The 25,410-nt window shown below is 38.1% G+C and overlaps 1 protein-coding gene across 6 annotated transcripts in view; it reads right to left on the reverse strand.

Annotated features, from left to right (window-relative positions):
- Window positions 1-25,410, reverse strand: part of HECW2 (HECT, C2 and WW domain containing E3 ubiquitin protein ligase 2) — a 377,612-nt gene that overhangs the window by 115,824 nt on the left and 236,378 nt on the right. For 5 of the 6 annotated variants that reach the window (XM_037848571.1, XM_037848572.1, XM_037848575.1 and 2 more), the window contains 7 exons: window positions 23,659-23,753; window positions 18,900-18,975; window positions 14,662-14,831; window positions 13,032-13,174; window positions 7,269-7,369; window positions 5,477-6,838; window positions 4,352-4,447 (listed from right to left, as the gene is read on the reverse strand). In XM_037848571.1, the coding sequence (XP_037704499.1) occupies window positions 4,352-4,447; window positions 5,477-6,838; window positions 7,269-7,369; window positions 13,032-13,174; window positions 14,662-14,831; window positions 18,900-18,975; window positions 23,659-23,753 (2,043 nt within the window). The remainder of the gene's footprint in view (window positions 1-4,351; window positions 4,448-5,476; window positions 6,839-7,268; window positions 7,370-13,031; window positions 13,175-14,661; window positions 14,832-18,899; window positions 18,976-23,658; window positions 23,754-25,410) is intronic. The other variant, XM_037848573.1, reaches the window with a different exon arrangement.

Consider the following 25,410-nt stretch of genomic DNA (forward strand, 5'->3'; position numbering starts at 1 on the left):
ATTTTCAGGTTTGCTGCCTACTTTTAGACCTTCATTTTACAGGATACTTTAATAAAGAAAGTGTAAACACAAAAATGACAAATTTCCCCCTATACTTTTCCAGATCTACTCATGGAACCCAATATAAGATAAATACTCGTCCTTACAATATGACAAAAATCCTGGGATCCTATCAGAGTCCACTAATCCAGACAGCTTACCCTAAATCTGTTCCTATTCCTAGACAAAGTACCCTTTTGAGGAAAAAAGACACTTCACAACAATTCCATATTTTCTCCAGTGCAGCAATGGGTTAAGTCACAATTATATTGGGGCCAATAAGAGAAAAGCAAGGCCATTCAAATTAAACCAGAATCCTTTAAAAAAATAAAATAGATTTTGAAAAGGGGCTGGGCTAGCCATTCTTTTTCCATTTATCTCCATTCTGAAAAGTCAAACATTTATCATGCTAATCGTGTTCTAGTGGGCTTCAGTCTAGAATGGCCTCTAGCCACTACAGCCATCAATCACTTGAAAAAGAGAAGATACAGCAGATTTCTTCAGAGTCAACACTTATTCAAGTCCACACCACTTCCCTGGGAGGCTCTCAGGCTGCACTGCCTCCAAGACCTGGGGCTTTCTTGTTTTCTATGAGTCATTAGAACATCCCTCAACCAGTGGTCGGAGTCGCAGGGCTCCCAAGGTCACTGCATACTATCCCTGCCCTAAAGCAAGAGTAAGATTTTGAGAATCAATTTGTGGATCATCATCAAAGCTGAGCAGTTTTAGTACTAAGTCCAAGATTTGTTCCCCAATCCTGAGAAAGGAAGAATAAGTCTGGAAGAAGCAAACAAAACAAAACAAACCAAAACCAAAACCAAAGAAGAACCTGCTTTTCATTGAAAGAAATCAAACAGATGTTCAAAAACTGTTATTACATCAGCATGTGGACTCCATGTAATCAGTTATAGGATTGACGCAGAATAGCAAGAGTCACCACTGAATCCCCTTAATTGAAGCCTGAAGTCTTTGGGGAGTAACTTTGCTGCAGAGTTTTTCACTACATAGTAGTACACAAATATTTTACAGGCAAAAATAAGAGAAAATAAAAATAACAACAACAATATAAGAGAATAGCAAAAGAGCAATTCAGAACAGGTGCCATCAAAGTGTCGAAGTACAAAGTTTCAGTAGCTCTTTCTGCAGCGTGTGGTGCAGCCCTACACAGGGCAGAAGCGGAGCTGCTGAGGTGGCTGCAGACACTTAAGGGAGCAAACTTCCTTGGACCACCTAAGCGTGGCTCACACAGTCACGCAGCTGCTTGTCTTCTCTTCTCATGGGAGAGGATCCTGCTGCATAGACGTATTCCAGAAGGAGAAGAAAGCTGAGCACTTTTTAAGCCTGCCAGGGTCTAACCTCAAAGCGTTATATAAAATAACAAATTTCCAGTGAAACCCCAAATACTGTGACTCAAGGTGTTGCTGTGCTCAGTGGAGAGCATGTCACAACAGAGGCCACCATTTTGCCTCTAACAAAATGTTCAGAGTTTACATTCCTTTACCCACCATAGTCCCTTCCCTTCCAATCTTAGATTAGATAAGACTAATACTACCTAAGAGAAGAGAAGGAATGTTTGACTGTCTCAACTTTTACTGGTATGGGATCTTAATCAAGTTACTTAATTTCTCTGGACTTCAGTTTCTTCATCTATAAAACCAAGGAAATCAGATTAGCTGATTTCTACAAATCTGTATGTAAATTACAGATAATACTACCTGCTACATCTCCCTCACAAAACTGTTACAAGAATTAAAAATAAAGTGTTTTGTAAACTATAAAGCACTTCATGAGTTTGAGGTATTATAATGAGTAACATTAAAAAGTACAACTGTTAGCCTTAAAATAATTCAGGCAGGTAATTTAAGAGATGGAACAATCTGCATGTTGCAACCCCTTACCTGAGCCTGTTGGGATAGCGTTGTGTGTAGGCTGAAGGCACAAGGCACCTCGGAATGCAGGATGCCAGGGCTGCAAGTCAGAGACATGGCCAGAAGGGGTAGCGGAGTTGCTCAGTTAGGAAAGGAAAGCAGAGAACTGGATGGGGTGGAGACAACTAGCCAGGGCAGCCAAGTGATTAAATAGACTGTCTAAAGGATGAGACACACGTGGGGATAGGAGAGGGGCAAAGCAGTGTGGGGACAGAGGGGACAGAGTTGAAGAGAAATCAGGTATGCTCAGACCATAATCAGTAACCCATTTGCGCTAACATAAATCTCCAAATTTGTAAGTTACTTGGGCCTACAACATAAACGTGTGTGTATTTGACCTCAATTTTCCCAGAAAACTCACTTCTGAGTTTTAAAAAAATAAAAATTCTGGTTATGTTTATAAAAAATGTTATTTGCTACAATTTAAATAAATTAGTACAGAGACATATTTCTCAGTAGGTATACTGTTAGAATATTTGGCTGGACAATTCTTTGTTTTATCAGACTGTCCCACCATTGCAGGATGTTTAGCATCTCTGCACCCACCCACTAAATGGCAACAGTTACACCCTTCAAAATAATGTTATAATAAAAGACAACCCCCCATACACCAAATATCCCCTATGGGGAAGCACCCCCCCACCATCACTGAAAACTACTGCCTAAGAGGGCACACACACACCTCTTAAGAATTTTCTTCCTGTTCATCAGTCACTCATTAAATACCACTAAATTGCTCTTTTATTATGGGATATATTAACTTATTAAAATGGATTGTCAATTGTTTGTTAAAAAATAAAACACAAAAAACTCCTTAAAATGTATTCTATCTGTGTGATACAAATATAAGTGCTTAAACAAAAGTATTGAAATTTCAAAAATACTGGTAGAGGTCATACTTAAGCAGGAAAATACCTAAGATGTCTGTGCACAATCCAGAATCTGTGCACAATCCAGGGACCAAAATTATGGTCCTACAGAAACAGAGTAATTGGATGTGACTAGGAGGCCACCATTTATCGATGCACTCGTGCAATGCTTAAACCTCTGGCCCAGACTCCTGAAACTCTAATTACTTAGTATGAATCCACATAACATAGAAACTAAGTTCTCCTGGAACTCTCTCTGGTGCACCAAATTCACTTTGCTCCAATTATAGCTTAATAACTCCCAGAAATATTTTTCTTTTTTTGCCTCTAATGTTTTCTCCAAGGGTAAAAATAGTAAGAATGTGTTTTGTCCCATCTGCTTAGGATAACACAATGGTAAATCGCAGTCTGTTTTTTATAAAACACATTAAAATACACATTTCTTAGGAGTAAAAGGCCCCAGTTCTCCAAATATATGAGCAAGAAAAGGATCTGCGCATAACAGAATTTTGAAAGGATGAAGTCCATGTTTGATGAAGTCTACATGGTGCCATTTGGCTTTCTTTTTTCATCAACAAAACTAACAGCCCTTAAAATGCATATCCTCTGTTTATATCTCACCATTTCAAATAGTGCAGAGGCTCAAGGCCATCAGCCCATTGCCATGATCATATGTAAGATGGGTGAGTAGAGAGGGTGAATAAGACGGGAAAACAATGAGATGGAGGAGTGTATCCTCCAAGGGTTTCTTAAAAGCACTGTTTACTGAGCAACAAGTTGTCTGGTGGTACTTAAAAAATTCCTTCAAAATTGTTCATCAAAATGCTTTGCTCTCACAGAGCAACATTGATTTAAATGCTTCCAGAAATGTAGAATTTTAAATTATGTCCAGATTGTGACTGGTCATGGGTACCACTCAAATCTCTGAATACAGCTTGCATAACTAGTTTTCAGCATCTCTATTCCTCAAGCATTTCTCCTTTAAGTGGTAAGTGTTTCCTGAAAGTGAAAGGAATGAAACATCTTTCAAATTTCCAGATAGTTGTCATGCCCCAAATGAGTGAAATTAATACTTCTCTGCATAACCTAAGAAAAAAATCAGAACCCTGTTTTTAATGATTTGAATGGATGTAAGTGGATGAAAAATAGCAGTATATTACATAGAGTGAGGTTTTTCTAAAAGATTATGAACTGAAAATTTATGCTGATTAGGCACAATTCTTTTTTAAAATTCTATTATCTACTTAGTTACTAAAAGATCTGGATTTCCTTCCATGATCGTAATATCGACCCCATGGGCATCACAATGTTTTCTCATTCCCCAGCTGCCCTTCATTCAATGGAGCAGTAGCAGAGAGCTTAATACTTTCCAGGCTGCACTCTCTAGGTCAAGCGGCAGCTTCCAGGCTCCTGCCTTGCAGGCACTCATACATCCTCCTTTTAAGTTATGGGTCTGCCTGTCACCCTTGCCCCTCCCCATGATCAAGGGGAGCCCTTTAGTTAGCAGGTCCTCACTTGGTGGGAGAGCCTCGTCCACCCTCTGGTACCGGCTAACATCTTGGCGCACTGAAGGTAGCGATCGCAGCGGCTGGTGGCCATTGGCTTGAGAACCTAGGATTAAAGGTGAAATGTTACCTGGTTATTGTTTCCCCTTTCAGTGCTAAAACAGGCTGTAAAACACACAACACGAATCCTCGGGCTAGTCTCTCTTTAGTCTTATTTCACATAGGTGGACCCGAAAACAAAAGAGGAGAAGAGGAAGTGAGCACTTGGTCAGAAAAGGGACAATTTAGGTAGAAAAAAAAATTATATAATAAGGAAATCACTCTTATTTCTGAGTCTAAGCTATTTAGGCATATGAAATTATTCTTTGACTTTTTAATGCATCTATAATAGAACACTTTAAAGGAATCATTCTACCAAGCCACACTCACTGAGACAAAATACAAATCTGATGTGTAAAATTGTATCCTCAGATACTAAAACAGCTTATTTTTCAAGTGTCAGAATGCATCACCTAATTTAGTTGACATTTCATATGCTGCAGAAGGCAGAAATATGACACTTGATGCAGAGCACATTTTTACCTTTTGTTTTGAAGATTTATGCAGGAAGAGTGACTAAAGGTGTTCTCGAGCACCTCTGCAGATTACACTAATGTTGAAGTTGCCTTTACTTTGGCTCTACAAACACAGATCCCACTAGAGATTCATTATTTAAGTTTGAAGACTGCTACTTGACAGGCTACAGATGCCTCTTTATTCAGCAATAGATGATCCATATAAAAGACCACCAAATTTGGATTCAGGCCTATCTGATGCAAATCGTGGCCGCCTTCATCCTAGCTCTGTCATTGATTAATCACTCAGACATCTCAGCTCTGAAATGAGAGGCCTGATCTAGAGGAAGGGCTTCAGGTGTCCACACATGTTTTACCTGTTTCCTGTTTTCTGGTCCTGTTTTCAATCTTGCCCCTCCCTCCCCTTCTTAGTCCTCCTTTTGTTAACTGTTGAACCCCGAGGTAAAGAATTCAGATCATTTGCCTACTGTAGTAAAATCGACATTGATGAATAAAACCACACAACTTCTGTCTGAGCAGCTATGCCTGAGCCAAGAGCCACACTGTCTTCTACAGCCTACCTCCAGCTGCACCCTCTTCCTGGGCAGTGGCCCCTTCACAAGCACCTTGGGCATCCCCAGCATCACCTTCTTCTTGGGGCTGGGTCACAGCAGCAGCAGCAGCAGCAGCAGCTCTTTCCAGGCTTCCCCTCCGCTGCCAGACCTCCCCCATCTCCTCTTGGTCAGGTAAAGTGGCCGATTCTGCCCCTGGCCCTTCTTCCTCCCCACTGAGCACCTGCACCACAGGTAAAGAACCGGGAGTGCATATGGAATCCTGGGACCCTTGGGCAGGGCCACTGCTGGTGGGCTCTGCTGCACAGGCTCCATCTTCCTCCTCCTGAGAAGAAAATGCTGGGGTTTCGGGAAAGCGAGCACTCTCGAGAGATGAGCATCGCGTCTCCACTGAAGACAGCTGTGTGGTTACACTCTCATTGCAGGAGCTGTCGGCGCCTTCCAGGTCACTTTCTCCCTCGGGCCTGGTACTGGCCTCACTCACACTCTCTGTCCTTGCAGCATCACTGGGTTCCGTTTCCGAGGAAATCTGGGAAGGCTCAGACCCCTGATCCAGGGACTCCGTCTCACTGATGGCTCTTCGGCTTCCTCCTGATGTATCGGATGTCCCTGTGTCAGCCCCACTTGTGGGCTGATCCACCTCTTGAGAGCCACACAATTCACTGCTGCCCTGGTCACCACTTGGCTGAGAGTCAGGGCCATTTTCACTTTCATCCGGAGTTGGGCCTGAGGGTAAGGAGCTATCTGCAAGCTCTGGAAGACTTTCTGGCTTATCCTCAAAGGAAGCTGCTTCAATTGTAGAGGCTTCCTCATTCTCAACTGGGTTGTCTTCTGGCTTTGTCTGAGATGTCAAGCTCCCATCATCAGTTCTTGATGCACTGCTAAACATTATTAATCCTCCTTCTTCCTCCAAGGAAGATGGATAACCCAGGTCTTGCTGAAACTCATGATCTTCCTCATCTGAGTCAATGTGAAGCATTGCATTGAGTCTTGTGTCGGTGGGAAAACTACTCCTTAGTTTTGGAGAGGCTCCCATGGACCTCTCAGAGCAGGTAGCTGTCCCCGGCCTGGAAGGGCCATTGTGTTCAATAGCATCTAAATAATCATTGAGTGAATCCTGACGTCCTCTGGGAGGTGAGGTCCTTGAAGAAGTAGAGGTTAATTCCTCTGCGTCTATTTCCAGAGTAGAGCTAGTCCTGAAAGAATGCTTGGACATCCCATCAGCAGCACTGTCCTCAGAAACTGGTCCATTAGAGCACACAGGGCTGTCATGATGGCCCCCTGTCATGTCCTCATCATCAGAAGGGCTTCCTAGATCTCCGTTCACCGTGTTGGCTCCAAGGATTGTGCCAACAGCTTCTGGAGAAGCATCTGAAAAAGAAAATGGCATTTATACAAATGAAACAGTATGAACAAATTAACTTTTTATGCCCTGTTCCTTTGCCCCCACTTAAAAAAATTCAGCCATCCCACTGAGGCCTCTTTACATTATTACTGACTTGCTAAGATCCACTATCTACTAAAACTAAATAAGTAATCTCTAATAATTTTGGAATAAAAGGTGGATGTGTTAGCAACTGCTAGAAATTCTGTAGCCCAGTTTCAAAATGCAGGCATAATTCTAAATTATTTTTTGATAAACAGGTTTCATATTTGCTTAGAAACTTTAGCAGGAAATCATTTGTCAGCTATTTTATTTTCAGAACAGGACACAAATTCAATTCTATTCAAATACAAACTGATAAGAGAGTAAGATTTAATATGTTTTTCCTACAGCCATGTATTTATACAGACATCTCACCTCCATGAACAGAAGATGTAACCTCCACTTTAAACTGAAGGTACCCACTCACGTGGTCAGCAGGGAGCCTTCTGCCAAGGTTGTAGCTGAGCATTTGATCACTGCAAAAGGAGAAAATGGTTCTTTCATCCTTACTACACTGGTGTCAGTCTTCCCCTTCTTCCCAAAGGCCACCCCCCAAATCCAGCACATTTCTCTTCAAACCTTCAGACTCATAGATAGAGAAAATAAAAGGCTTGAGGCAAGTTGCAGTCCAATAGAATGTTATTAATTCATTTGCAGAAACAAACACTTACAAATCCATGGATAAAAGAAATCTCGTTGCGGGTAAGGAAAGTTATTAGTAAAAGTAGAAAAATGCAACAATACAGTATTATTATATGATACTGTTTAAGGCCACTGGTTTGCTCTGTCACTGGACACCAAGGAGCTCTGAAATGCCTGAAGTTTTAGGTGGCTTTTTTTTTGACTCAGGTGTACAAGTATAAAGGGCCTAGTTCCACAGCATTTAATACAGTAGGAACCTGGTTCCAAAAAGACCCCCATGGCTAAGGATTATTATACAAAGGCAGGAGGGCTCTGTGCTATAATCTGAGCAACAGTGAGCTGGGACTGGGAGGCAGTGGCCCAGGAATGGGCCGTGAAGCCCTGGTTGTGCATGAGGAGGCACCCATCGGCCCTTACTGTTGGTGAGGCTGGCCTACTCTTTCTCAGGGTGGCTTGTGAGCGATGCTCGTGGGAGGGACAGATGAGCGAGAGATGCCACGATGGCACTGCACGTGGATGTGTGCTGGAGGGGACTGCAGCAGCCCAGATGCTGCCCCATCTGGCCTGTGGGGGCTGCCAGTCTCTGTAAGGATGGATTTGTGGACCTATTTGAATTCTGTGTTAATTTATCAAAGTCAAAGGCAGGAACATAATTTTCTTTTTGTACGCAAGCAACTTCCATTCTGAATTAAGTGACATATTCTTAATTAGGGAAAAGAATCACAAGGTTATTACCAAATCTCACCATCTCTGCTCTCACACTGCCCTCTAATGGCCAGTTCGGAAGCAACACACGATGTTTCTAATATTTGGACCACTGTACCGTTAGAGACCTAGTCAGCTAGTTATTATTAATCTGCATGTTTCTTTTTGTTTTTCTTCTCTACTGCCTCAGTACAATTCTAAATAACGTTATCAGTTTTAAGGAAGACATACTAATGCAAAATCCCAGTTCCGTTCTTATGAATTCCTCTGACTTCATAACAAGAATTTCTTAACGAGATTAGTTCCTTTTCCTTTTTCTTCCCTAGAGATAATATTTTGATGATTTTTTCTTTCTGGATTGACACTTTTTAACATTTTTCCTTCCAAATTCAGTGCTTACTGTGTGCCAAGCACACTCTGCTTTACATCCTTCATCTTGTTTAATCCTAAAGGCAACCACGCAAGGAGGAAACTAAGGTGTAGGGCGAAGAAGTAATTTGCCCAAGGCCAGACAGCTAAACAGTGACCAGGATTAGAGCACACAGTAATCCGATGTGGGAGCTCCTGCTGGGCAGTCACTGTAACATGATCTCTTCTTACCGATGTTCTCAGTGGTTCTAGGCTGCTTTCAGTAGAATGCATTGTAATGGCATGCATTTCTCCACGGCTCACCTAAATGTGACTGCTATCTGAATGCTTTTTTTTTTTTTCTACCAAAACTGACATTTAAAAAAAATTCTTTTGTAAAGGAATACATAGGCATTTGTAGCTATTAAACACCACAGGTAAGTTAAATGCTTTTACCTTAGAGTATTCAGATAACATTATATAATGGCTATAATCTGCATCACAGCAAGGGTGTCTTTTTCTTCCCTTAACCACTGTATTCCCAGCCCTTAAGACAGTGTCTGGCACACAGATGGGCTCAATATTTGTCCATTAACGCATCAGCCCAACAGCAAACTGCATGGACCTGCTCTCAGCTTCCTACTCATGTCTCTGGACATTCAGTTCTGTAGGATAAAATCAACATTTCTTTGTCAAAAATAAATTGGTCCCCTCCCTTCCCTAGCCAATAAAAGCAAAGTGTTGGCACTAATGATGAAGGTTTATAAAAGTGATGGCGTTTAGCTAAGAAGTAAATATTTAGTAAGAATTGTAAGGAAAGGCCTGCATCCATCTGTTTTTTTCATTATCACATCTCCAATACCCAACACAGTGCTTGGCATTTAATAGGCACCCAATATATGTTGAATAAATTAATTAACAAATGAGACTCTTTAACTGGAAAAAAAGAATTTTAACAGATGTTAATGCTGCTGTTCATTAATCAAACTGACAAGATATTCCCTTCAACTATTAAACCTATACAAACAGGAAATCCTTGTTATTAGTGGATACTGAATCAAGAGTTTCATCCTTCACTGAATGATTGTCAGGGCTTTACCTGCTCCCATGCTCTCATCCAGTCTTGTCCTGTCTCCAACCTTGCCCCTCATTTTGATATATTATTATGAAAAATAAGTGCTGAAGAGCTCTCACCACCTGACCCTCACTAATGTAATCAGAGGAGTTGACAAAGCATGGGAAAGTGAAAAAATGTCACATTGAAACAAATACTCTCAAAATAGGTAAGGAGTTGTAACTCATCCCATAAACTTCAACTAACTCAAAGAGTTGCAGTCTACTAAATACGTAACTAATGAAAACCCAGAATTTTTCAAGATGTGTCAAATACTTGATGGAAAAGAATAATCAGATCAAAGATATACATTTATATGCTAATAGTTGATAACGTTAATTTGTATCATTCTTCCTTAATAAAGCCAACTCCTAAGAATCTCTACCAGTCCATACTTTTATCCTAAGTATATAGAAATATTTCATGATTCTGATATTTTACGAATTCATGCTGGAATTCCTTCCAGTACAAATGGAATCTATAATTGGCAATTCTCTAAGTGTCCAGGTTCTTTAAAAAACTAATTGAAAACACAGCAAGTAAATAACAGTTTCAAGCACTGACAATTTTTACCTGCCCTGATGATAATTCTTATTGACATACATAAATTGACACTTCTACCATGTGCCATATATATTATGTAAATTATATTCATAATATAAATTAGAATGACAAATTTTCTATACTTAATTCTCACTCTCTATAATCTTTCACTTTTTGTAAATCCTAAAAATAATTTTTAAAACTCCCCAAAGTATATTATCTCTCTAGAAGCCATAATTAATGTCCTAAAAAGTAACTGTGATTTCCCAGCTTTTATCAGATAAACAAGGCTTCTAGAATTCCAGTATAATATTTCTACTTCATTCAGGCTGGTTCAACCACAAAATTCATTGCCTCAATAGCCAGAGAGTAAGTATCCATTAGAATCTCAGAGTTTCAGATTTTGAAGGGGATTTAGAGCTCATCCAGTCCAAATACTTCATTTTTCAGAAGAGGAAACTAACATACAGGAAAAATTGTGACTTGCCAAAATTAAGCAGTTAATTAGCTGCTAAGCGAATATGAATGATCTTGCTCAGCTAGTTAGTGTGATGTTATGTTACTGTAGATCCTTATAGTGTTGCAGAGAAGCCAGGGTTCTGGAACAGACCCATATGAACTCAAATGTCACCTCCACCATGGACTTGCTAGCCTCAGATTTCTCACCTCTGAAACGGGTACAATTACAGAATCTCCTTCCCAGAATTGTGGAAAAGACATAATAACTCATTACTCCTAATGATCTAATGAGTATAACGTAAAGCAAGCTCCCAGCATCTTAGGTGATTATAATTACTACTACTGTTGCTGCTCCTGCTGTGATCACTCTTATCATGTATTCATAAGGTTTTTCTACAATGGAAAAGATACAAAACAAGATGCCCCCTTGATGCTATGTCAGATCAATATTATTACTGAGTGCACACATATTTATCATGTAAAAACATGTACACATTTAGAATAAGGGATAGAGGCATTTTACGATTTCTGAACTACTTTATTCACAGCTTACAAAAAGTTCACAGAAATAAAACAGACATCAAATCACATTTTAAAATTCTCTCAATCTGGTTGGTTTGTACAGGTTAGCATGAAGCCCCGATACATCCCAGTAATTTGGTAATTTGGGCAGAGAATAAAAAGTATTTGCAAAGTCCCCCTGAGGGACTGGGGAGAAGTATGGAAATATTAAACTTCCCCACCTGGGGAATTCCTGATATTCTTGCAAGCATTGGGAACTACCAGTTTAGTAGGCCGAGCCCTCGATCTTGGGGCTTGTCCTAATGCAGCTTGTTACTGCAAAGGAGAGGCTAAGCCTACTTATAATTGTCCCTAAGAGTCACCCCCAGAGAACTTCTTTTGTTGCTCAGATGTGGCCTCTCTCTCTAAGCCAACCTGACACGTGGACTTGCTGCCTTCCCCCACTATGTGGGATATGACATCCCAGGGGGGATGGGAGGGTATGGGGTGTTTTGGGTGTTCTTTTTTACTGTTATTTTTATTTTTTTGGAGTAATGAAAATGCTTAAAAATTGACTGTGGTGATGAATGCACAACTATATTATCATATTGTAAATGACTGGATGATTATATAGTATATGAATATATCTCAACAAAATTGCATAAAAAAATTCTCTCAGTGACCTTCCCCCCTACATGGGATGACTCCTAGGAGTATAAGTCTCCCTGGCAACGAAGGATGGGACTCCCAGGGATGAGCCCGGTCCTGGTATCATGGGATTGAGAATGCCGCCTTGACCAAAAGGGGGAAAGAAATGAAACAAAGTTTCAGTGGCTGAGAGACCTCAAATAGAGTCAAGAGGTCAATCTGGAGGCTATTCTTATGCATTATTTAGGTATTCCTTTTTAGTTTCAAGTGTATTAGAAGAGCTAGAAGGAAATACCTGGATCTTTTGAACAGTAATCCAGTAGACTTGATTCTTGACGATAATTGTATAACTATATAGCTTTTATTGTGTGACTGTGTGATAGTGAAAACCTGGTGACTGGCACTCCGTTTAACCAGTGTATGGGCAGATAAGTAATAAAACAATGACAACAAAAATATAAGTAATAGGGGGTTAAGGGGTATGGGATGGTTTGGGTGTGGTTTTTTCTTTTTAATTTTTTTTCTATTTTTTTTTCTTTATTTTGGAGTAATGATAATGTTCAAAAATTGATTGTGGCAATGAATGTACAACTATATGATGATACTGTGAACCACTGATTGTATACTTTGGATGGATTATATGGCATGTGAGTATATCTCAATAAAATTGCATTAAAAAAATTCAGTGAATAAAGTTTAGTTGCCTGAGTGAATGCATACATCTAGGAGCTCTATTATAACACCTCCTCAGAGTCTAGCTTTTGTTTTAATTAGCCCTAAAACAATGATGTTTTGTTATTCAGGAATAACAAATTCTCCAGATGAGATTATTCAGGTAAGGCAGGCATCAACCTTGCACTTGAATTCTGCTCCAGGGAAAAGCTTTAATAGCAAGATTTCAATATACTCAGAAACAATCTAAGACTATGAGACTTGACACTGGAATGTTAATGGCAGATATATCTTGGAAAAGTTAAAGATACAAAACAAAATGTACATACTTAAAACAAACTACTTTTTGTCCAGCATACTTTAAAGAAGTGTACATACACTTTTATTTTGAAAAGAATTCTGTTACTTTTTTATCAATAGGAAAAATCCTAGGACCACAATGTCTTACTTGAGTTACTACTGCCCAGACTAAGCTCAACAAGGTCCCTAAATGTCAGGCTGATTACCCGATGGCGTGCCGCTCCAAGAGCCTTTGGACAGGTATGGTTAATTTCCCCAGAAAACGCTTGATGATGGGACGGCTCTTGGCAAATTTGTCTTTAATTTCAATTTCTAAGACATCAGTAAGAAGTGCAAAAAAGGAATATTTCTGGAAAAAAAAATGAAAACAGATACATTGATTCAAAAGAAAGACCAATATTATGATATCATCTATTTTTATAGGAAACCCTATCTCTTAAATCCTAATGACACAGAGTCTACATTGCTAGAAATATCCACAGCTATTGTCAATCCTTTATTCACTCAGAACCAGTAATATTCACAATGATCAAAAAGTGATAGTTAAGGATCAATATTACAACAGACGCTTCATCAGTCACACAACCCTATCAAACATTAAACTATGCACAATTAAATCTCAGCACTCACTTCACTTTTTGAAAGTTAATATCATATTACTAAGATGGCTTACAATTAACTATACTGATTAGCTACAATTTAAATTCCTAGTCTCATAGAATTTTGAAATTGCAAACACGGTTTAAAATACTTCTTCACTTAGTGGCTAAAGTGGGAACATCTACAGAATACTGTGGTTTCCCTAAATGTTTAAAACAATAAAATAAAATAATGTTTCAATGAAATTATTACTTAAGTTTAAAAAAGCACATGGGGCCATTTCTTCAGGTTAAGATAGGCTTTATTGTTTTGGTTTAAGAGTATCATTGGAGAAAATCAGGTTGAACATTAGTAAGGATATAAAACAAAATAAAGAGCTTTACCCATTTAGAAAGACTTTCACATATATTGTCTTCATTTTCCCTTTACAAAGATAACATTTTCTTTTTTTAACAATGATGTTCTCAGGATTAATAAAGATGGAGACAAGAATCTTCCCTAAACCATCGCTTCCTTCCATGACAGCATCCATGCAACCATAGTAATGTGACTGGTAGTGACCAGCTTCACACTTACCTCCCACTGAATTTATGTAGACATAACAATACAGTTAGTCCATCTGCTTAGTGGGAAAAGCACTTACATAGGAAGCTGAGTTTAACCCCTGCTTCTGACACTGAATAGCTAGAGTCACATAAACACTTTAAACTTCAATTTCTTAACTACAAAAATCGAGACATGATAATCTCATCTGGTTTACCTGCCTATCAAGCTTATACTGGTGACATGGTCAAGAACTTTGTGTATGCAAAATATTAGGAAAATAAAGTTATTACTAACATTTTTATTACTATATCCCTACATACCTTCCAGAGCTCCTATTGAGATAGGATCCCTAGAAAATTTCTTCTAGGCATCTATATATATTAGATTAAGTGTTATGCCATTAAGAGTTATTTAGCATTATGGGATCATAAGTGGCTTTTTAAACCAAGTATAAGAACACATACACTATTCATTCAATTAAATAACCACACAAACCATTCAGGAGAAACATTTTGCTATGCTGGTAAGTGAAATGGCCATAACTTTTCTCTAACTGATTTTATAGCCCTTGAATTATCATCTCCCTCTCCAATTAAATATTTCTACCACATTGTTAGAACATACTGTTGCCATTAAACATTTAGGATATGTGCTAAGTGTCAAGTAGCAGAGCCCCGGGGTTCATCTTACCTCTCGGTGCCAAATTGGATTGGTGGTATTACTGATGATCGTAGACCTTCTCTCCTGCCCATGATGGGCACAGGTGGGGAAACTGCTCTTCTTCCCTGGCTGGATGGACATCTTAAGGTAAGGGTCAGGGTTGAAGAACATCCCTTTCTTTAGCCCAACTGCCCTAAGATCTTTAAAGACGGAGAGGGAGAGGGAGAGAGAGAGAAGGAATTAAGGTAGGGAGGGAGGAAGAAAGGAGGGAGAGAGGGAGAAACAGGGAGAGGAAAGGATCCATATATCCTGATTAGAACAAGTTGCTCAATGACAATTTGTTCTTAAATAATCACACAGGAAGCTCTAAACAGAAACTCTACTGTGAAACAATAACAAAGTTACTCCCTCTACAACTGCTTAGATACTGAGGACAAGTGGGTATGGCAGTAATTTCAGCTGAGGGGTCTCCTAACAGGCTGCAAAGATGAGGTCAAACCTTTACCACCATCTCACATGCCTAAACTGGCATTTCCTGGGAACACTTCATTCCAACATGTGCATCTTCATCACCTTTTTCCTAGGACAACTGTCATTTGGCAGCCAACATTTCAGACAAAATTTTGAGAGAAATCCTTAGTAAACAGTTTTATTAACAAAAGAATACCCATGTGTTCCTTCATAAGAGAGAAATATATAGAGATATATCTGAAATGTGTTCATACTAAGTTTAATTGGGGATGAGTAAACAAATTGAGTCAAAAGCAGTACATCGATATAACCTTGAAACTGCAAAGCATACATTCATTTGTACCACAATTAAAATGTTAACTATATTCCATTAATGTGTTGAATACTATGGAAAAGAAGACGACTAGAAATATTTCTAAAATTTGAATGCTACCTGCTATTTTAAATAACTGTGAGGTTGCTTTTTCAATAGCCTGTAAAGTAACTTAAATATTTGATGAATGTCCTATAACACAGCTTAGATCACACTGTGTGAACTGCTAAAAGTCCTGGCTAAAGTCTGTTTAATGAGGAGGTGGACATGATTAAAAAGGTCAGGTTAAGGGATACAAAAATCTTGGGAAATAAAACTAGCTCTACTGGGTCCCCAACATCTTTCTGAATATACCAGTTTGAATAAGTTAAGCCTGGGAGCTAAGGGATCCTGAAAGCTTCTGGAAGAACAGAGTATTTTCAGGTAAGTTTATGTAGTTATCATTAGCCTAGGAAGTTCCTGAACACCGACTCAACTAGAAATTGCAAAGATGGCCCCTGAATCTTCAAAGGCCTTTAGATTATCTAGGTCAGATGAGGAACAGACCCTGTTTAGAGACCCTAAATTAAAGGAGGTGACTAGGGTCATTCCATTGGGCAAGCTCATTCCTGAAATGCAAGGTGTTTCTTAGAAGAACAGAATTGGCCTAGGGTTACCCGTAGGACCACAGTCTCTAGGGAGGGCTCCCTGGAGGAGGGTCATGAATGGCACGCAAGAACTCCTGGTCTAGCAATGTGCAATGAAACCAGACCAGGGCTGCCTAATGCTGTGAACATGTAGCAGAGAGGGCAGTTTAATATGCCATCAAGGAATGAAAAATTCAACCAAGAGGACCATATGTTAAGAATACCATGCAAAATACAGTAAGATCTTTGATCTAAACACCAGCAGGAGAAGGGAAAGTTGGTGAAAGAATGAAACAGGCCCTTTGGAGGAGTTTCCGTAAACTCATTAGCCTTATAGTCACTGTTCCTGGAACTTCATAAACTATATAGTCATTATAAATGCAGCATTTACACTTCACTGTCAAGTTAATAATGCTACATATTTTTATTTGGCATGATTTAGTTGGCATGAAGTAGCTTTGAGAGGAAAATGCAATTTATAGATTTATTTTTTTGCCCTTTTTGATTATGCTTATCTAGAACTCATAAAAGAGTGATATTCTTTAGATATTGAATCTACTTCCAAACAAGGGATTTCTTTGCAGCGAATGAGGAGAAACATGTTCAGAAATGGCTACTACAAATCTGACAGAGCTGAATCATTTAAGCAAAGCATTCCACCAGAAGTTTAAGCCACTGTGATAAAAGATTTCACTATTAAATAATCCTGATATCTAACTTCTCCAAATGGGATACTATACAAATTAATCTTTGTTAATAAAGACAAATTATTCTGTTCCCTTCATTCATTTCATTTCTGCTCTCTGCTTCTCTCTTTTCTTTTATTTATTTCACTACTCACAAATATCCACACCACCATAATAGGCAAAAGAAGGACTCAAAGTCACAAAGGTATCACATATTAACTATTCTAGTTTAAACTCTTACTTGGAGAGGAGGTTTAAGATATTAATCAAAACAGTTTTTGTATGGGATATAGAGTTCAATTATCTGTATCCTACCTACCCATGGATAATCAAGAGTAGAATATTTTTAGGTAATCATTCTACAATGCTTAAATGCTCTAGGATAAAGATTATCCACTGTCAATATGCTACAACCAGATTAATTTTTAGAATTAACATTATACAATTGTTTTCATCCCTGTAATTTTTGTATACTATCTGCAAATGTCTGATTTCAGAGTAAGAAATACAACAGATCTTAGACATCCAGCCTCCCTTTGTACAGAGGTGGCTATGCCCCAAAGCGTATTTCCCACTTTTTAGGAAAATGCCTTAGGATTTTCAACTTCCAAACGGGCAACCTCCTGTGGTAAGTTAATAACATTCCCTCTAGAGTAAAAATTCCTATGTGAGTGTCATGGTTAGAACGATATTTCATCACTTGAAAGCAGAGGACAATGATTCTAAACTAAGAAACCCATGACATAGTTAAACTTCAAAATTTTTGAACTATTGGAGTTGCTAATTGCTCCTTACCTACGGTCTGGGGATTTGGGTAGCTACATGCCATAGGGACTGAGAGAGTCTAAAGCACAAGTTGCAAACCCCTACCTTTATTTCTAAAGACAGTGGAACTTCTAAATGATGTTCTATAAACCTGGATATTTTTAAAACCCTAAAGGTTCCAAACAATACATATTTATTGGTCAAGTTTGAACCACAAGCCACCAGTTTATCACCTCTGAGTTTCATCAGAGAATAGAAGCAAAAACAGCTTTCATATTAAGCAACCTCATATGGGGGAAAAGGAACATGCACGAACAGACATAGATACTCAGAGGACCGAAGACCAGCCATGAACTAATGTTCTCATTTTCTTCATATGTGATAATTACGCATTGTGCAAATGCCTGTTTTTAAGATTAGGTCTTCTCTTACTCTTGAGAAAGTCTATTTTTCATTCATGACATTTCTTGCAGTCAAGAAAAGTAGATCTAATTTTAAATTTTATAAGCACTACACCTATGGAAAAATAAAAACAAAACACACCTTAGAGTGACAGACATCTGTTATTTATTTTGTGTGTATTTAGTGCCATTGTCTGTTTCAGATACTGATTGTCAATTAATTTTTTAAAACCAGTGACTTTCAAACTTTTTTTGGGCAGCAACCTATGTATGAAATACATTTTACATAGCAATCCAGTACACCCATACAAAGGCGTGTATTTTTTTGTGTGAAAATTTTCAATATATATAAACTGATGTTTTTTGAAAAAATATTTTCCTTTGGTAATCAACTCCGATATTTCCTATTCTATTTTTTTAAATGGCTGTTTTCAACTAACTAAATTGATCTTACAAACCACAAATTGGTCCTACCTCACAGTCTGAAAAGTCCCGCATTAAGTTATATGGAAAAAACTCATAAGCAATTGGAATATTTTGCTAACCACAAAAACAAGCAAACAAAAAATGTCTCATCTACTTTCCAATTTTTATGTGTATTTTTCCACAAAAAGAGAAGTATCCCTTGGCCTTTTCCCCCTAGTCTTCAAGTTTTTTCCTTTTTCTACATGAGGTTAGCATAGATCATTTTCAAAAATCAAAGCTCTCCAGTGGGATTAGCACATTGTGTTTCAATTCATTTTTTAAAAAGGCAACTACACATAATTATATGGTCCTTTTACCATCAGAAAACTTGGTAGAAAAAATATTTTCTGGACTTATAATAATAATCTCATTATATGTAAGAGATACATGAATTCTCAGAAGTATTACCAATACTAAACACAAAACAAAAAACAAAACTAGCTCACATGCCATATTTGAGAATTCCTAGAGAGAATGACTACCCATGCCTTTGAAATTACACACTTTCTCACTGGACACCACATTTTCAAGGCCTACTTACCTGACAATGTAAAGCTGACGAGTTTCCGAGAATCCTGATTTCCTGAAGCACCTCCTTCCGTGCCTTCTGCCCCCATCTGAAGAGGAAAAACACGTTATCTGAAGTTTCATGGGAGTATGATTCTATACCCCAACCTTCCTAGGGAACAAATATGTTTGCAAATGACGATTATTTTTGTATCAAATATGTTTTGTAGATATGTCTTTTCATTTCCAAATCTTGGAGCCGAGAGACAAATGCAGATTCTCAGAAATGAAAGGGTAAACCTTATATTTAATCTTTACCCAAAATCTGAAAAATAAGAGCTTCTAAATTCCCTGGGATATTAATTAACCTTCTTTATGTCCTTTTTTCCCTTGGTAAGAATATAGTTGATATACATTAAGTGTACTTATATTACTATATTAAAACATTCCATTAAGTTAAACACTAAATGGTAATTTTACAGCACTGTATTACATATTTGAATGTGGTTAAAAGGGGGAAATTTTAAGTTGTATATATGTTACTAGAATAAAAATTTTTTAAAAAAGTATAAAGACTGTGCAGCACAGTGAACCTTATGTAAATAATGGACTATAGTTAATAGGATAACTATAACAATGTTATTTTATGAATTGTAACAAATGTACCACACTAATGCAAGCTGTTAATAATAGGGTGGTATATGGGAACTCTATATTTTATGCATGATTTTTCTCTAAACCCACAACATCTCTAATAAAAAAATAATTAAAAAATTAGATGTCAAATTCCTTCAGATTTATTAGGAAAACCTAGGAATAAGCTAAACAGTTGATATACAGAAGACTCATCCATATATACAGATTTTTCCTTCCTTTCCAAATATTTCTGAGTGACCACTTGGTTGTCCCTTTTCCCTTGTAGGTTTAGGTTCTATTGTGCTGCAGGAAATCAGCACCTGCTGCTATAGCTAGCAATCACAGGAATTTGCAGTGCTATTGTACTGACAATCCTTTGCTAAAAGCTTTCAAGAAAATTATATCTCACTTGAAACCAGTAATTTCTAGAATACATAGCAGATTTAGGCCCTTTTCTCAATTTATGTACAATTAGTGCACAATTTATGGTATACTAGAAAGAAACAGTTTCATGGAACACCAAAAAAGAAGTCCACAGTACTGTAAGAGGCAGAATTAAGGCATAATACATTCTGAATATAAATATTCAGGGAAACAGAAACCACATTTCAAATCAAAAAGTTTAGATTAAGCCCTCCTCCATTTTAACCTAGCTGCACTCCAGAAACTTCTTCAAAAATCATGATATCAAGAGATAAAACACTAATTTGGCAAAGTTGATGAATTTCAGAAGAATTTCAATTTTAATTTTGGAAATAAAGTTTTCTACTTCTTTCTCTATGATTCCTGTACCTTAGTCAAGACAATTATGCATGATCCTTCATTGCTTCCTGATGCTTCACATGCCATTTGCAATGAACAAGGGTACCATCCAGGTATCTTATATTTAATTCTGCCCATAGGAACAAATCCTTAATGATCACAGAGTTGGCTCTCAATTAATATATGTGGTTTACTATATTATATTTCACTCTTATGATTCACTATCCCCAGATTAGCTACATCAGAGACAACAGCAAACTGGTTGGACAATTGACCTCTGTGACCATCTCATCCTGCTTTTACCACCCACTACCCTGGACTATAGAGTGGTAGAAAACAAGTGGAGACTACAACTGAAACAGACACACAACAACCTGTCCCTTCCCATCTGTGCCCTGGGCATAGCTGGACATCTGATAAGCCATGGACTGACCTATAATGGACCACACTGCCTGGTAAGATGTGCCACCCCAAGGGAAGGACGTCTCTGCTCACTATGGGATACTTGTGTTAAGAGAGTTAAACGAGAATGAAGAGTCACAGCCGGTCATCACTTAAAACCTATTTAAAATATTATAACTAATCTTGAGGGAAAAAATGCCCCCTAATTATCACTTCTAAAATGTGATCAACTAACTGTCCAGCCAAAGACTAATGTGAAAAAATTCTCAAAGAATTCACAGATAAACAACTGTGGCAAAATGCTCATCTAAAATAACACTCAAATAACTCAATTTTATGTTTTTTTACAATAAAGCCAGGAAAGACCACATATTACCACTAGATACAGGGACATCAGTGACAATAAACATATCTGTATTCAATGTTTAGAGCGGTTTTTAAATAAATTCCATAGATTAATTCCAGGAAAACTCAGGAGCAACACTGTCAACCAAGTGTTGAAACAATACATGGTGGTGAGTGATGGCAGCCTTGATCTGTCCCCACAGCCTAAGGATTTCCTGTCCCAAGTGTCTTGAATAAATGACAATGACATCAAAGCACAAATGACAGAGTAGATACATTTTTTAAAACTCTGATTTACTGCAAAAGGATGTTGAGAAGGGAGACTATACAATTAGGATGGCAGCTCATTTCCTTCCCCATGGAGTTTCTCAGTTACCTCTTCCAGGTCTATTCTTTGCATCTGGTTGTGGAATAATTATACTAAATGGACTCTGTGAATACCAGTGCTGTTACTCATTAACAATAAGTAAACACATGTCATATAACTATGTGACCACTATTATAGAAACACAGTGCTCCCTCTCATGATGAAGTGTCCTAGTGGCACAGCCTCTTGATTTTGGATACAAAGCCAACCGCCTGAAGCTTGGTTAGAAATCTATTGACCACCTGTTCCATTAGCCAGCCTTTGACCCAAAGTATTCTGGTTTCCAGTGCTATATCTATGGAAACTTTTGGGAAGCTCTAAAACCAAATTAATTATCTCCAAACCTCCATAGACGTTGATGGAATGCCCTCAATGCAAAATCAATAGAAAAATCAATGTTCACCAGGCCGTAAACTCCCACTGCCTTCAATGATCTCTGGATATTGAAATTGCTTGAGTCTAAGAAAATTTGAGTCCAGAAAATGCTTAATCATGATTGGAAGCTACTGTCTAATTTCACACATGGTTAAATTTTTCAAAGGTTTTATTATAAACAGCCTCACTTTTCTGGCTTTGTAACTTGTCTTTTTAGAACATTAACTAGAATAAAGTCCTTTCCAGTGCTTACTATGTGACATGGCAGATATTTTAGTCAACACAATCATTATGCTCCTTGTGACCTCCAAAGTCTTATACAGTAAACATGGATTATCTTTTTATGTTCTATACTATATTTACTACAATAGGAACTCAAATGTAATTCTAATGTGAGAAAAGCACTTAGATGAAGATTTTGCACATACTGTTCCCTCTGCCTAAAATACTCTTCCTGCCCTTCTTTACCTAAGTAACTCCTATTCATCCTTCAGATTGTCCCTCACACTTCTTCAGGGAAACCTTCCAAGATTTTCATTACCAGGTCAAATCCCACTAGAACATACTTTCCATCATAGCAATTATCACTCAAAAATAATAAATAATAATTAACAAATAATAATGAATATAATATAACTAGATGGATTTCTCCCTCCTACATCAGACTAAAGAGGGCAAGGACAGCGTTTTCCTTCTCATTTCATCCCTAGTGGCAGGCACAATGCCTGGCACTTAGCAGCAGACACTCAATAAATATCTGTTGAACGAATAAATGGAAGGGAAAGGCTACTTGATAGAGGAAAATGTACTATACAGAGGACTGGGTAGATCTCTATGGACAATTTTAAAATGCCATCTGCAGAGATTATTTTCTGAGTTTCAGGGAGTCAATCTGACCACTTGACTACTTATAAAAACACGTACGTCTATAATTGTGGGTATATAGACAATGCACATACGTAGTGTTGTGAAGATCATATATTATGGGAGTCAGTAGTTTTTTCCTATCATTTCGTGATCTGATTTTTATTAATGACTAATAAAAACTGCAATGATTCGCACATCTTAGAATCTAAAAAATCTCCAAAGACCACCAGAATCCAACCACTCATATACAATGGAGCCAATCTTACAATGCTATTAGATTCTAAAGGTGGAGTACTTAGTGAAAAATCACAAAGTCATGAAAAATAATTCTTTGGAAAATGCCATGTTGGAAACAGACATACTTTCATTCAGAAGTCCAACACAACCACTTTCCTCTGAAACTAAATTAGATGACTGTTTCTTCACTGAGGACCTGATAAAGAGATTTGTTTCTATTTAGTGGCCACGTTGTACCAAAAATACCTGAGACATCTTTAGGCACTAGACCTCAACTCACAGTGGAGAGGGATCCAGCAGAGAGCCCTCCAAGGATGACTCCCATCTCGCACTCTCTTTGGAACCAAAGTGCTTTAAATGGACTGGTAGATGAAATCAAACACCATTTAAATTACTCTTCTCTTTCACTCACTCTTTTTCTGATTCTGAGAAAGTACAATTGAATTTGTGTAAATTAAATTGAAGTAAGATGTAACACAACCATTTCCTACCATTCAAGTCCCCCAAGTAAGTTTAAAACCTTCCACGATAGGGCACTCACTACTTTACTTCATGAGTGGGTTCCCTGAGGAGCTCACAATGTGCAGAATTGTAATAACCAAATCATTTTTTCCCACTGATTTGTATCACAGATTCAGGTAAGCTTGCTTTCTAAGTCCTTGCCTTTCCTAAAAAGGCTCCCGTGCTGTTATGCACTTTCTTTTTCATTGTTCCTTGTAATCCTGTCAGAGTCGCGCAGGCAGAAATAGAAATGAAGTCCCTTCATGGGCAGGATTAGGAAGCCAGCAAGAGGGGCACTCACCATCACAGCGGGGTTCTTCACGGTGATGCAAGGGGTCGTGGCTCGCAAGGCTCCACTAATGCCGTGGTAGTATTTAAAACAGATTTTTATCTCCGCTGCAAATCAATTTGAGAGAAGCAATACTTTAAACACTAAAACAAGCCAGTTAAGAATCAGCTGAAGAAATCAGCCACACAGCCTTGCAAGCAATCCTACTCACGACCCTTTGAGTGACTCTTTCTTCTCCAGTCAGAGTCAACAGATTAAACCAATTGCTACTTGGCTTTATACGTGTCTCTGAAACTTTCTAGGAACATCTCAAACATATGAGAAAAAGAATGCATAAAAACAACATGCCCAAATATAAATAGTGTAGAGATAAGAAACAGGCTAGCTAACATTTACTGCGGCGCTCAACAACGTACCATGACACTATATTTCACGCTCATGTTGTTACTAAGCCTTATGCCAACCCATGAGGCTGAAATTTCTGTACCCATATTACAGAGAAGGTGTTGAGGTTTCCCGTAGGTCAAACAGACAGGAAATGATAAGTCAAGACTCAAACCCAATGGTCTAATTCCAAAGCTTTCATTCCCAACCTCTTCAATATAGATGGACTGCAGCTGTCCACAGAAATAGAGAAAAATCAGTTTAAAAGTATGCATGCATATTGGATGAGACTCTCCAGGGATAGGGTCTGGGAATCTATATTATCTTAATTTTCTGAGTGCCTCAAATGCAGCCACTAAGCAGGGAATTTAGGAAACACTGATGAATATACATCTCACTAACGTGAAAATCTACACAATTCACAAGATTTTTCCTGATAATTTGAGCTTTATATAAAGCAATCTAAATGCTGATTATGCTTCTTGGAAAGTAACTACAATTTCAAAGACCACGAAGCCAAAATGTGTCAGACATAAAACTCACAGTCACTGGAATTTCTCTATATAGAGTGTCAGAGTCACTGAACTATAACTGAGAGATGCATTTTTCCCAAAATGTGATAGGCAGGCCCCATAGAGAGAGTCCTCGGCTACAGAAGTGGAATTCCTCTCTCGAGGAGTCACCTCGATTATAAAAGTGGGTTGCTCAATTTACTTCCCCAAGGAAGTTAATCTTCCCCTAAATTTCAAGGCTGCATCAAATTGCCATCTACAGAGTATATGATTGTCTTATTTTAAGGAAATATATAATGGTTAGAGAAAAATCTTCTTCTAGGAATTTATATGATTACCCTTTTCTTGTCAATGACCAAATACTACATCTCAAAAAAAGGTCCGTTATGGGGTAAAATATTGAATCCTTCCATTATGTACATGAATCACTATCCAGTGATGCACACTGTTGTCAGCATCACCAATTAAAAGATTTTTACTATGTACCTGTTATAACACATGCCCAGCATGGTGCAAGATATTGCAAGTGGTTCAAAAAAGGCTCCTTTCTAGCAGCTGTTTTATGGTGTAGCTGCTGAGAGATGCTCACAGGCATGACAAAAATACAGAAGGCAAATGGAGGAGCACTGGGTAGAAGAGTATAGAGACCAAGGGAAAGATGAATGAAGGCATGGAAAAGTCAGAAAGGTTTCGTGGAACAAATAGGTATTACGGATGAGAAAAACTGGGTTAGAGAGCGTTAGGGATTGATTAGGAGGAGTAAAAGCATGGAAGTGGAAATGAGTGTGATGGATTTGAGGACTTGCAAGATGACCTACTCACAAATCCTAGCATTACTATTACTTCACTGAGAACAATGCCCCCCTCA

This window comes from Choloepus didactylus, chromosome 9, assembly GCF_015220235.1.
Source record: "Choloepus didactylus isolate mChoDid1 chromosome 9, mChoDid1.pri, whole genome shotgun sequence".
NCBI classification, from domain to species: Eukaryota; Metazoa; Chordata; class Mammalia; order Pilosa; family Megalonychidae; genus Choloepus; species Choloepus didactylus.